At 39.7% G+C, this 14,794-nt stretch overlaps 1 protein-coding gene across 1 annotated transcript; it reads left to right on the top strand.

Moving 5' to 3' along the window:
- The first annotated feature begins 789 nt into the window (after window positions 1-789).
- LOC106081124 (protein sister of odd and bowel) lies at window positions 790-11,079 on the top strand. Its single transcript, XM_013242872.2, has 2 exons — window positions 790-3,117; window positions 9,948-11,079. Exons 1-2 carry the CDS (start codon window positions 1,433-1,435, stop codon window positions 10,429-10,431), a joined length of 2,169 nt encoding a protein of 722 aa, XP_013098326.2. The 5' UTR covers window positions 790-1,432; the 3' UTR covers window positions 10,432-11,079.
- The last annotated feature ends 3,715 nt before the right edge of the window (window positions 11,080-14,794 follow it).

Below are 14,794 nucleotides of genomic sequence, written 5' to 3'. Positions count from 1 at the left end.
TTCGATGGGTTGTAAATGGAATGACTGAATGAATATACCCCATGGTGGTGGGTATAACAAATAAACACATGCTAAGTTCGGCCGGGCCGAACTCACAATCGGATAGAAATTGCGGCTACAAGGGGCTCAAAAAGTCAAGTCAAAGAATAACCATCTATGGAAGCTATATGCAAATCTGAACCCATATGGCCAATTTTCAATCACCAACGACCTACATCAATAAGAAGTATGACTACAAAATTTCAAGCGGATATCTTTATTCGTTCGACAGCTATCGTGATTTCCACAGACCCCATCCTATGATGGTGGGTATAATTAAACATCAAATTTCCTCCCAATAAAAATTACTTGTGGCAACTCTGTCACTCACACTTCAACTCCCCAGGGAACTTGTTCTGAGCATAGTCGTCATTCGATAAGTACTCTTGGGCTAACAGTACAACTGTGTGTGCGTGTGTGTCCATGAGTCTCGTGGTTTTTTTACCTTTGCTCTCACCTGTTTGCTATGAGGATCACTCTCTGCATTACCAATGAAAATTAGCTCAGTGCAGAGTATGGCTCTCCCATTCCCTCATTTTATTTGAGTAATTCTCACAAAGTAGAGAGCTATGGCAACATGTTAACAAAGGCTTAACAAAAAGATCCCAGTGTGTATGTATGTAAATGGCATGGTGTTGGTAACTCAGTGGTTGCTCAGAAGAAAAAACTCCGTATGTGTGTGTGTTTTGCTCTTCTTGTGGTCCGCGTGAAATACACTTGGCAATGGACATTTAGTTTGTTCGTGGACTTCTCAACACTGGGCGCACTTATCGCTACTCGTATTCAGGAAAACGCCAAACGCAGTGGTCATTTTCCGAAGAGCAAGAGTGTCAACAAGAAAGAATTGTTGCTGCGGTAATTTGAACGGCATTTAAAGTTTTTTTTTTTGCTGCTTTTGGGGGGTAGGAAAAAACCAACCCTTGTGTGAGTGTTAAGAGAAATGACTCAACAAAAGTGATCTCAAGTGTTGTTGTTTTTTTTTTCTTTTGGAAAAAAGATCTAAATACCCTTTAAAAAGGTTTGTTTGGCTTTTAAAGACTAAATTTGGCCTAGTTTGGACTTCCGAAAGGCCTGTTCCATGATGCTTGCCATGGTTTTTGGTTGGGAAAAAACATTTTAGTGCTCTTTATCTAAGACATTTGCTTGGAAAACGTGACTAACAAGTGATTTATGGTGTGGTTGTACTTCTGCTGCCCGCAAACTCATCTCGTGTCTTTGGCAACGCTGCCGTCGCTTTTGCTTATCATAGTCAGCAAAGCAAACATCATTGGTAAGCGTTGTGGCAAATTCTTGAGACTTGCCATTGATTTTGCGTAGGCAAAACCCCAGTTATAACCAAAAGACAGTTTTTGTGAAACTTTTAACGGTTAGTCTAAGAAAAATTTCATTTGCCATGGATTCTTTGGAGGTGGAATTTAAGATCAACATACCCTCATCATCAGCAGGTGGGGCCAACACCTCATCCCCATCAACAGCAGCAACAGCATCTTCTTCCTCAACTGCCTCTTCAAACAATAACTCATCCTCCTCCTCCAGCTCTTCTTCCACTAACCCTGCGAAGAAAGTCATTTCCCAGGAGACAGTTTCCTATTTAAATATCTCCGAGGTCACTAACAGTCGCCATCAGATGCTAAGCACTTCCTCTTCCTGCTCCAGCTCATCCAGCAATGCTCAGACCCAACAAGCCATAGCCGAGATCATTAATAATCCAGCCCTATTGGAAGTTTTGGTCAATGCCTCAACCATACAACAGCAGCAGCATCATCAACAACAGCTACAATCAACTGTTCCAGCACCATCATCATCATCATCATCGTCTTCGTGCTCTTCTTCATCTTCTACGTCTACAACTGGCAAGGATGTAAATGCCTGCAGCAAACTAACAAATACTCCAACGCTTAGCAAAGCTAACAACAGCAACAACAATTCCAACTCCAGCATGAATCCCAGCAGCCAAGCCATTAGTTCCTCCAGTTCGACTTCAAGTCCCCCCACCAACACCCCTACCGCTGTAGCCGGTAACACCAACGATTTAGCAGCTGCAGCTGCTGTCTTTCTATCGTTGCAGGGGACCATGGTTACAAGTCTGCAACAGGCAGCCTTACTTCCCGTCAATTCACCAGCTGCTGCAGCCTTAAATTTGCAAGCTTTAGAATCGTATTTGGCTTTGCAACGTATCACTGGGAAAACCGATGTGTTTCGCTTTAATCACAGCGTGGGAAACAATAGCAACAGCAGCAACAACAACAACAACAACAATCACAACAGCAATGGTGGAGTTTTAAATGCTGCATTGGAAACCCCCTCCTCTCATCATCATCACCATCATCATTCTGCGCTGGAGCAGCGCAAACATGAAAGCAGCCATTCCAAACATTCAATTGGCAGTCATAGCTCATCGTCGGCTGTTAATTCAAATGCCAAGGAATCTTCCCTGGACAATGAGTCCCTAACTTATGGCGAAAGAACTACAAAACTGCCCTCGGCCAATAGTCTATTCCATTCATTGCATTCGGCCAACAACTCCAGTAATGTCAATGCCACCTCCTCCTCCACTTCTGCAGCTGAGTTGGGAGAATGTGAACTACCCCTGCTGAATAGCAGTGATGATACTCTCAATTTTGATGCCTCTGAACTGGAGAATAGTTTTCTCTTCAATTCGGCTCTGCTAAGTTCCATGTCGGGAGCCCAACACCAACACCAGCAACACCAACATCAGTCTCAACCAGGTTCCTGTTCCCAAGATTTAGATCAAATGTCTGCCCTGCAGGCTTCCATGTTTCAAGATAAACTCAACACCTTGGCTGTGGCTGATTGTAACTCTGCACATGCTGCGGCCAACTCTAATGCCACCGAGGGCTCACATTGCCTTAGTGGTGGCGCCAGTGGCAATCAATCATCATCTGCCGCCAATGCCCAAAGGGCCAAGAAACAGTTCATCTGCAAATTTTGTAATCGTCAATTTACCAAGTCCTATAATTTGCTAATCCACGAAAGGACCCACACCGATGAGAGGCCTTATTCATGTGATATATGTGGCAAGGCCTTTAGGCGTCAGGATCATTTGAGAGATCATAGGTAAGTGTAGGCTAATCTCCTCCAAAAAAATATATAAACAAAGAAGATGTAGTGGTTGAAAATATTAACAACTTCAAAATTAACGAATAAGACCCAATAGGCTAATGTCGTGTAAAGCCAACCTTTTGATATCCTAAGTCACAAAAGGCTTTGTCTCCAGGTCATAAATGATGTCTGCATACCTTTTGAAGATGGTCGCATGAAAAAAAACACACATAGCTTAATCGAATTAGAAGGTGATTCTGATTGGATCCGTATAGCCTGGGACCGATGGCATGGGACAGACTAATATACTCACCCACTTTTCAACCCAACCTGACCAAATTGCTCTATCCCTATCCCTTCTGGGCGAACAAATGCACAACTTTTTAATAAACTGTACCACAGTGGTGGCGTAGGGTACAAAAATCTTGCCCAGTTATTTCCACCACTAGATGGCGACATGCTCATTTTGTCTGGAAAGATAACCATTGATAAGTTGCACTGGATAGATTGTTATCGTTTTCATGCAATTAAAGTCGATAACGCGTGCTTTACTCTGTATTGTATGACCAGGGACATAATTGCTGTGTTCTATTTTAGTCCCATCCTGTGCAAGTCAGCTGTTCTGGATAAAATACCATTACAATGTTGTACTGGTAAGTTATCGATAACATGCAATAACAGATAATAAGGAACGACTAATCGTGATTAGCTCTCTATAGTATTAAAATAAAACACGACAATTATTTCATTGGTACAGTTGCTGTGTTTTATATTTTATCTTATCCCGTGCAAGTCATATGTTCTGGATAGAATTTCAGTGTAAAGTTGACTTAGATGGTTATCGATATCATGCGATTACAGATAATAATAAGCGAATAATCGTGATCGAGTGATCGGTTTATATGGGAGCTTTGTACGTTTATAGACCGATTCGAACCGTACTAGGCACAGTTAATGGAAGTCTTTACAGAACACCACATGCAAAATTTTAGCCAAATCGGAGAAAATTGCGACTTTTAAAGGCTCAAGAAGTCAAATCGGCAGATGTGAGCTATATCAGGTCATAGACCAATTCAAACCGTACTTGGCACAGCTATTGGAAATCATGACAAAACACTACATGCAAAATTTCAGACAGATCGGAAAAAATTGCAGCTTGTATGAGATTAAGAAGTCAAATCGGGAGATGGGTTTATATGGGAGCTATATCAGGTTATAGACCGATTTGAACCGTATTTGGCACAGTTGTTGGAAGTCGTAACAGCACACGACATGCAAACTTTCCACCAAATTGGACAAAAATTGCGGGTTGTAACGGCTCAAGAAGTCAAATCGGGAGATTGGTTTATATGGGAGCTATATCAGGTTATGGACCGATTTGGACCGTACTTGGCACAGTTGTTGGAAGTCATAACAGAACACTGTGTGCAAAATTTCCGCCAAATTGGATAAAAATTGCGGCTTTCAGGACCTCAAAAAGTCAAATCGGGAGATCGGTTTATAAGGGAGCTATATCTAAATCCGAACCGATATGGCCCATTTGCGATCCCCGACGACCTACATCAATATTAGGTAACTATACGGAATTTCAAGTGGCTAGTTTCGCGCTTTCGAACGCTATCGTGATTTCGACAGACGGTGGACCTTGGCTAAGACAGCGCCGCATGCATCAGTGTTTGACACTCGACCTAAGACTACCATTGAGGTTGAGTGCAAGACAGCCCCAAAAAATGTTGGTCGGTTTGATAGAACTCTGGTCAACAATAAGCACCCAGAGGCAGAGTTCTACTTCCGGGTTTTTGAGCATGAGATGGTCCTGGCAGACCATAACTCGGTCCTGCAGGTGGAAGTCCGGGAGTCACCGAGTATGAAGTATGAACATGTTTACTGACAGTAGATTCGCCATTAAGCCAATAGCAATCAGGACGGTAAGGTCACAAAGGGTCTTGAAGAATAGGAAGGAGATTAACGGTTTTTCATCATCATCAGGTCATAGCTTAATAAGTGCCAGCAGACTTGGTTGTAATGACCTAAGGACTGCCGCCAATAAACCTGGTAACAAATGCGCATGTACCACTGTAGAACATTGAAACTGACTAATGGACGACGAAATCCTATGGGAAGATCTAGACCGTTACTAAATTAGGCTTATAAGGGGTAGTGGGAATTAGTATGAGTTTTGGGGCCATAACGGAACACTTAGGATTTCTTGCGCAGACCAAATCGGTCAAGTACCTGATATAGCTCCTATATAACCGGATCTCCCCATTTGACTTCTTGAGCCCCTCGAAGCAACAAATTTTTTCCGATTTGGCTGAAATGTTGGATGTTATAACTTCCAACAACTGTGTTACGTACGGTTCGAATCGGTCTATAACCTGATAGAGCTCCCATATAAACCGATCTCCCCATTTTACTTCTTGAGCTCCTAAAGGGCGCAATTCTTATCCGATTTGTATAAAATTTTGCACAATGGCTTTAATTATGCTCTCCAACATTCACAGCAGGTATGGTCCGAATATGTCCATAATTTGATATAGCTTCAATAGCATGGCAATTTTTATCCATTATCTTTTGTTTGCCTCTAAAGAGATACTGGACAAAGAACTTGACAAGGTTAATAAAATTGTAGACTCTTACTATGCTTTAGTTCCCAACTTTTGCAGTTTGCCCTAGTTTGTAGGGCGTGGATACCATAAACTTTGTTTTAAATCCATTTACTGCCTAGTTATCAACCTTTTTCAAAGCTACGGTTAATGATATCAATGACCGATCCATATGTAGAGTTGCGAAGCCAGGGTTGCGAGTTGCGAAGCTAATAGTCGAATCTGGCTTATTCTTCTCCAGCAGGATATTATAGGACATGTGTTCTTCTAATCAAACTGCGCAGATAGGTTGATGCATAAACCTAATCAGCGTATCACATCCGGCCTTAAATAATTCCGCTGGTAACCCTTAGACTCCTGCTGCTTTGTTGTTCTAGAGACGAGCCACTGCTTCTCGGACCTTATTCAGACAAAGCCATATACATTCTATTGTATTACGCCTCATCAGCGTGTCACATCCGATCTTAAATAGTTCTGCTGGTAACCCATAGGCTCCTGCTGCCTCGTTGTTTTTAAGCACAGTTCCTGTTACGCTGACCTCATTCATACCAACGGTATTGATAGTGAGTCAATACTAACACAATAGATGGATGATATACAGCGTTATACATACCATACGCTATTGTTTTTGTATTAATTTACGGTAGTGATACCAGTTCGAGTGTAAGAGGTATCAATTTCGCCTTTTTTGTAGCAGCAGGGAAAATCTCCTTTCCTAAGCACGCTATCTACGTCTGTTACCAGATTTCTTGCTTTGTCTCTGCAGAAGGGTGTCCCTGTACCGAAGTCATCGGATTCGTGTTTGTGTGAGTTTTGTGCATATGTTGAGCATATCTGCTCTACTGTGGATTTTCCAAGCCTAAAGCCGCATTGATAGGGACTAAATCTTCCGCACAGTTTATGCGTGCATTTTTCTAGCCAGATTGCGCAGATAAGTTGTTGCATATGTCTCAGCATTGCGCTTTCTCCTGTCGTAAATAGTTCAGCTAGTACACCATAGGCTCTTGCTGCCTTGTTGCTCTTCGGCCGTTATATCCTCGTAATCGGCTGCACCGAGTTCAATCTACTGAACATTTTGTTCTATTGGGTTGCCCAAAAAGTAATTGCGGATTTTTCATATAGTCGGCGTTGACAAATTTTTTCACAGCTTGTGACTCTGTAATTGCATTTTTTCTTCTGTCAGTTATCAGCTGTTACTTTTAGCTTGTAAAAAAGTATATTTGATTAAAGTTCATTCTAAGTTTTATTGAAAATGCATTTACTTTCTTTTAAAAAATCCGCAATTACTTTTTGGGCAACCCAATATATCCTCAGCCCTCTATTTGTATCTATTACCATATTTTCTTCTATCCTGCAGGGCCAGGAGTTAGATGTTTAATTATTATTCTGACACCAGAAGATGTCGATTCACTGACACTCACGTTTTTATACCCACCACCATAGGATAGGGGTATACCTAGTCATTCCGTTTGTAAAAAATTGCAAATTTTGCCCATGAACATTTCACTAAGGAACAGGGGCAAACTTCTCACATGGCAATGAGTGCAGTCCGATTCAAGTTTAAGCTCAATGATAAGGGGCCTCCTTTTTATAGCCATGTCCGAACGGCGTGCCGCAGTGCGACACCTCTTTGGAGAGAAATTTTACATGGCATAGTACCTCACAAATGTTGCCAGCATTAGGAGGGGAAAACTACCGATGAATATTTTTTCTGATTGTCTCGCCAGGTTTCGAACCCAGGCGTTCAACGTCATAGGCGGACATGCTAACCTCTGCGCTACGGTGGCTCCGTTTGTATCACCTCGAAATACTGATCTGAGACTCTATTAAGTACATACTTGGTCGGCTTGACATTCTAAATCGATCTAGCTATGTCTGTCCGTCTGTCGAAATTACGATAGCGTTCGAACGAATAAATAAATTTGAAATTTTGCTCAGATACTACTTATCGATGTAGCTGTTGTTATTGTAAGAGTTTGTTGCGTTCTATCTTTCGTCTGCTTGATTCGGTTGAGTATCCAGATACAGGAACTCTGTGTCTAAGATGGGCTGCTTCCAGAGGGGCCTGGGTATGAGTCAAGTGTTATGTTCTGGCTGGGCAGTTAAACAGATGATGTGTTTCGTGTGGTCCCTGATCACAATCAAGCCATACATCCTGCTCATCTACAGCAATTCTTGCTCTGTAGGAGTTGAGGGTGCTGCTCACGCTCTAGATCATGTGGTTGATGATTTAGATGGTTTCTGCGACAACAGCCCAAAAGGTATTGCTAAGATAGCATGTAGTTATGTTATCGCACGGGTATGATATTTGTCTTCTGATGATGGTGATCCTCAGGAGAATTGAGGAGACAGCCCGTCGAAGGTGGTCCTCACGAGAACTGAGGAAACAGCCCGTCGCAGTTCGAAGGGCGGCATTCTGCCAAATCTGAATTTTATTCCACTACGTGTCACAGAGCTGACGAGACCACACTGGCGATTTCATCGATTCAGGTCGTTGGGGATCGAAATGGGCCTTAAAGGTTTAGAATTGAATATAGCCCCTATATAAATTGTTCCCCGGTTTTGCCTTCTTGAGCTCCTAGAGACCTCAACATCAACGCCAAGTATGATCCGAATTGGTCAATAAACTGGTATACCTCCCATATAAACCGATTCCCGGATTTGACTTCTCGGGCGCCCTCAAGCCTCTGCTATGCCAAGTTTGATCTGATTCGGCTTATATGCGGATATGGGACCCTTAAATACCGATTCCACGATATGAGTACTTGAGACAATAGCCGCACTAACCAATTCTCAATTTGGTTGTTGTAAAATCTTTCAAATTCGAACTGAGTCAATTAAAGCAAATTTTTGGCTCTATCCATGGTGGTGGGAACCCAAGCCCGGCTGAATGTTTTTACTTTTTCAATTACTTTTTTCGTACTGCGGGAAAAATCCTTTCTCTTATACGAATTTCTCCCTATAACTCTCATTCGCCTTGACAGGACGTTATAGACTGTAGGGGGTTATGTGTACCTCATTCATGGCTTGAGCAGCTTTTTGACAATCCTGGTCGTACCATGGGGAGGGAAAAAAACAACGCTGAAATATTTTTCAGCTTGTCAACATTACTGGAGGACGTTTTCCGTTATTTTGTTTCTTTAGAGTATTCGGTATATTTGACAAAGATGGCTAATGTCACTGTGTGCCTCAATTATACCCTCCACCATAGTATAGGGGGCATACTAATTTCGTCATTCCGTTTGTAACACCTCGAAATATGCCTCTACCACCAAATAAAGTATATATATTCTTGATCGTCATGACATTTTAAGTCGATCTAGCCACGTCCGTCCACTTGAAATTTTGCGCAAATACTTCTTATCAGTGTAGGTCGGTTGGGATTGTAAGTGGGACAAATCTGTCCATGTTTAGATATAGCTGCCATATAAACCGATCTTGGGTCTTGATTTCTTGAGCATTTAGAGGGCGCAATTCTTATCCGATTTGGGTGAAATTTTGCACAACGTGTTTTGGTATCACTTCTAACAATTGTGTTAAGTATGGTTAACATCGGTTTATAACCTGATATAGCTTCCATATAAACCGATCTTGGGTTTTGACTTCATGAGCTACTAGAGGGCGCAATTCTTATCTGATTTGGATGAAATTTTGCACAACGTGTTTTGGTATCACTTCCAACAACTGCTCTATGTATTGTTCAAATCGGTCTATGTTTTGATATAGCTGCCATATAAACTGATCTAGGATCTTGACTTCTTGAGCCTCTAGAAGGCACAATTCTCATCCGATTTGGAAGAAATTTTGTACAACTGCTTCTCTCATGACCTTCAACATATGTGTCTAATATGGTCTAAGTCGATCAATAGATTGATAAAGCTCCCATATAAAGCGATCTCCCGATTTTGCTTTCTAAGCCCCAACAAGGCGCAATTCTTATTCAATATTCTTTATTTGCCTAAAAAGAGATACCGCGCATAGAACTCAACAAATACGATCCATGATGGAGGGTATATAAGATTCGGCCCGGCCGAACTTGGCACGCTCTTACTTGTTAAATTTCTGTTTTTGCCCTTGTAATCGATTCAGTTGCCAAAGTTTGACTGCCATAATAAGTGAACGTAGAAGAATTAATAAAAATTCAAACAAAATATTGTTTTGCCATCCTTGACCTGATTTAATGTTTTTTCCCTTTCTTTATTTGTTTTTCTTTTCTTCCCTCGGTTCTCTGTCATGCAGGTACATTCACTCCAAGGAGAAACCTTTCAAATGTGCCGAATGCGGCAAAGGCTTTTGTCAGTCACGTACATTGGCCGTACACAAAATTCTACACATGGAGGAATCGCCACACAAATGCCCTGTCTGTAATCGCTCCTTTAACCAGCGATCGAACTTAAAGACACATCTGCTGACTCACACCGATATAAAGCCATACAATTGCAATGCCTGCGGCAAAGTCTTCCGACGGAATTGTGATTTGCGGCGTCACAGTTTGACACACAATCTAACCTCGAATGCCAGCACAGCCATGACGGATTCGTTGATATCGCTTAGCTCAACGGTCAATGAGCTATTGGGCAATAGCAACAAGGATATGCTAGGCTCTCCCACAACTTCATCATCAGCAACGGCGGCGGCGAGCGGCAGTGCAATGCTAACGCCTGTATGTACGCCCTCATCGAGAAAGACTGGCAGTATGGATTTGATAGCTGTTAATGATTAGAATAAGAAGACGCAAAGCGCTCTGGTAGTATCTCAAAAGAAACAAGTATTTTCCTACAGGCTCTCTTGAGCTCCCTTAAAAGCTCTCTTGGCTCTCTTTGATTTCTCTCATACACGAGTTTCTCTCTTTTGGTTCTCACTAGCATGTTAAGTACAAATTGTAGTAACTTTAATCTCAATTCTCACAGTGATCACAATGTGTCACCCAGCATGACAATCAGGTTCCGAAAAGGGCCCTAGAGAAGAGACATCTATGACTCCTTTCTTGAAGGGTTTGAAGCGTCTCTTTATAATTTTTCGTTCATTTGCCTTCCATTAAAAAAAACTCATAGCATTTCTTTAGTTTTAAGAAAATTCTTAATGTTTATATAAGTCGTTTTTGTCGCCTTAATTTGTAAGCCTTTAAATAACAGTTTTTAGTTTTTATTTCTACTGCATCACTGTGTATAGCAATTTCTACAGTGTGTACGCTCCATAAGGTTTTAGCAGATATTTCTTTTATTGTACTTGCTCGAAGCATTCTAAAGTCCTTTAAAGACTTGAAAATATTTTAGTTTATGTAATGTATTGTAGATAAGACAATGACAAAATGAAACAAAAAAGTGAAAATTAAATTTTAATAAATTTATACAATTATTTTTTTAATATATTTCATGTTTGTTTAAATTGGCATCTGGCAACTCTTGGTATGTAATACACTGGAAAAATGTTTGTCTTAACTTTACAGATACGAGCCAAAGACAAGAAAATTTAATTGAAGCATGATCCATTTTTCGACTTTTTAAGGAAACATTTTCTTAGCTGAAAGATATTTTTCTTGATATTAGGATTTTTTATTTGAAATGGTTGGCTATAAGATCCTTAACTTTGGGTCTTGTTATTAAAGACAAAAACCTTAAAAGAAGTTCAAAATATCGTTGAATGTAAGAAAATTTTCTTTGGAACAAGACAACAGTGTACTTAAGTTAAAGACGCAAAATAGCCTCACAAGTAGGAGCGTTATTAAGACGCTAAGTTGAAAAAAAAAAAATCAAAAAATAATAGTTGGACAGTCTTCTGTGAAGTAACATCGAAATTTAAAACGGACGGTCGTGTCCATTAGTAAATATGAAAAAAAAAATTACAGATAGCATCTTTCTTTTAAAGTTTTGGATCTTTGACTCGTTTTTATTGCTAAAATCCTACGAGTAAGGAAATATCTAAAATTTTCGGTAAACTTTAATTTATAGCCACCACCGAAGGAATGAGGCTAATTCATTTTGTTATTCCGTTTAGCAAAACATCGAAATACCTACTTCCGACCCTATAAAGTATATATACTCTTCATCGTCGTAAAAATCTAAGACGATCGAGCCATGTCCGTCCGTCCATCTGTCCGTCTTTTGAAATCCCGCTACACCCCTTAAAAATAGTTATAAGGAGCTGAAACTTTGAAGAGATTCTTTTTTGCCCATAGATTAAGTTCAAAGATGGGCTATATCGGACTATATCTTGATAGAGCCCCCAATTAGACCGATCTGCCGATTTAAGGTCTTAGGCCCATAAAAACCACATTTATTATCCGAAATTTGAGACAGTGAATTGTTTTAGTCCACTCGACATCCTATGGGTGCATAAATAATGCATTTTTAATCGGATAATGACGAAAGGTGGCTTCGTCATTATCCGATTGAATACCCACGCCCGCGGTGGTGGGTATTCAAAGTTCGGCCCGGTCTAACTAAACGCTTTTATACGTGGTTTGCGTACGATGGTATATTTTGCTTGTAAATATGATAAGTTTGGATTTCCTCAACGAGGAAAATATTTTTACAATGTGGATATTGTTTTCGCAAAGTGGATAATGTTTTTAACATTGTGGGTAAAGTTTTCCACAACGTGGATAATGTTATCCACAGTGTTGATAATGTTATCCACAGGGTAGATAATGTTATCCACAACTTCGATAATGTTTTCCAAAATATGGATAATGTTTCCACAACGTGGATTATGTTTTTCACAACGTGGATTATGTTATCCACAATGTGGTAATGTTTTCCACAAGGTGGATAATGTTTTCCACAATCATTCATAACGTTATCCACAAACATGGATAATGTTATCCAGAAACGTGAGTAATGTTATGTACACATGTGGATATTGTTATGCACATACGTCGATATTGTTATGCAGAAACGTGGATAATGTTATTCACAACTTAGAAAACGTTTTCCACGACGTGGCTAATGTTATCCATGACGTGGATAATGCTATCCACAATGTGGATAATGTTATTCACAATGTGAATAATGTGAATGTTTTTCAAAGCGTGGATAATGTTATCAACAGCGGGGATAATGTTATCCACAACGTCGATAACGTTATCCATAACGTTAATAATGTTATCCACGTATGTGGGTAACGTAATCCACAATGTGGATAATGTTATTAATGTTATTATTAATGTGGAAAATGTTATCCAATTTTATGTTTTCAATGTGGACAATTTTATCCACAATGTGGATAATGTTATCCATAACGTGAATTATGTTACACGTAAGGTGGATAGTGTAATGGATAATGTTTTTCACAATGCGATTGTTGTTTTCTAAAGCGTGAATGATGTTATTCTTAGCATAGATAATTTTATCGACAACGTAGGTAATGTTGTCCACAGCGTGGATAATGTTATCCACAGCGTGGATAATGTTATCTAAAGCGTGGATAATGTTACCCACATCGTCTATAATTTATACACAGCGTGGATAATGTTATCCACAGCGTGGATATTGTTACCGCCAAACTAATTAATGTTACAGACATCGTGAATCGTGCTGTCCGTCACTTGCATTATGTTATTCACAACGTGGAAAATGTTTCCAAATCGTGGATAATATTATCCACAAAGAGAATATTGTTATCCACATCGTTCGGATAATGTTATCCACTTTGCCGATAATGTTTTCCACAACGTGAGTAATGTTATCCACATCTGGATATTGTTATTCTCAAAGTGGATAATGTTGACAACGTTGCTATCCACAGATTTTATAAGTTTTTTTTGCTGTCCTTTGTACCCTACTTATTAAACTGAATCTCAAATCTGAGCCCCTTGATCGCCTTTATAGTGTATATGAAGCAGCAAATCAAAAGCCCTATCAAAAAGCTGAGTTCATTTTTCGTTATGCCTTACGATAAAGGAGGTTTTCTCCGGTAATGCTGGACACAGTCCTTTGGCATTATTGGTATTAAATTTTAATGGTGTATTTTCCATTCTCCATTCAACGGCCTCTTTAAATCAATAATTGAACCAATTTTGGTGTGTGAGCACAAATGAAAAATAAATCGCATTTGCGGTTATTAACTTAAATAACATGGCTAATTACCGGTATACCAGGAAGAAATGAAGCCAAACCGCCGGCGGTGGCAATGGTGACAGCAACACCAAAAGCAATAAAAGCGCATGCAAACAAACTCCAAAGCATGTTTTATGATTGGAGACCTTTGACGAAATGTGTAACTGAATATGGGATTTCTTAGGAATCAAAACAAAAAGTCATGAAAATGTGTAAATATTTTTGTCCCAACTATAGCGAAGAGCAAGATAAAGGTTTTTAAATAAACTGTTAAGGTAGGCCAAAATAAGGGCTCAACCATAGCAAAAAAAGGGATAACAGATAAACACGAGAATGCCGCGACTATATAACCGTAATAACAACGACGACTTCAACGGCGGCAAAAATGTCTTATTTCGATGTGGATCAGTGGTTTGTTTGGTCTGCCGGTATTCCTTTCATCATTTACCAATTCGCTTGGTTCCAGTTCAGTTATGATATTTGTCAATTGCTGATATACGAGTTGTTAACAAGATCCGCCCATGTCATATGCACTGAACGCTGCGCTTTTCTTTAAATAACCCTACCGAAATGGTGTGCCCATAACGAATGCAAGAGCATTATGAATGCATTTTATAGACTTTTAAAACGATCGCTATGGCAATCAAACAACAAATTTACACCGAAAAAACACCAAATCAAATAGACATAATAGGAGTAATTGCTTTCGGGGGGTATTCAACAACAGCGGCTGCAACGCAAATTAGATTTGGAAATTACGAATATGAAATAAAAAAAGAATATTTAAATTTAAAAATAAAAATCACATAACATGAAATTAAATTTGAATGGAATGGAATGAAATGAAATGAAATGAAATGAAATGGAATGGAATGGAATGGAATGGAATGAAATGAAATGAAATGAAGTGAAATGGAGTGGAATGGAATGAAATAAAATGAAATGGAGTGGAATGGAATGGAATTAAAAAAATGAAATGGAATGGAAATGAAATAGAACGAAATGAAATGAAATGGAATGGAAAGAAAT

This window comes from Stomoxys calcitrans, chromosome 3, assembly GCF_963082655.1.
Source record: "Stomoxys calcitrans chromosome 3, idStoCalc2.1, whole genome shotgun sequence".
Taxonomy (NCBI): Eukaryota; Metazoa; Arthropoda; class Insecta; order Diptera; family Muscidae; genus Stomoxys; species Stomoxys calcitrans.
The sequence above is the reverse complement of the archived record's forward strand: the minus strand, read 5'-3'. Positions and strand labels throughout refer to the sequence as shown.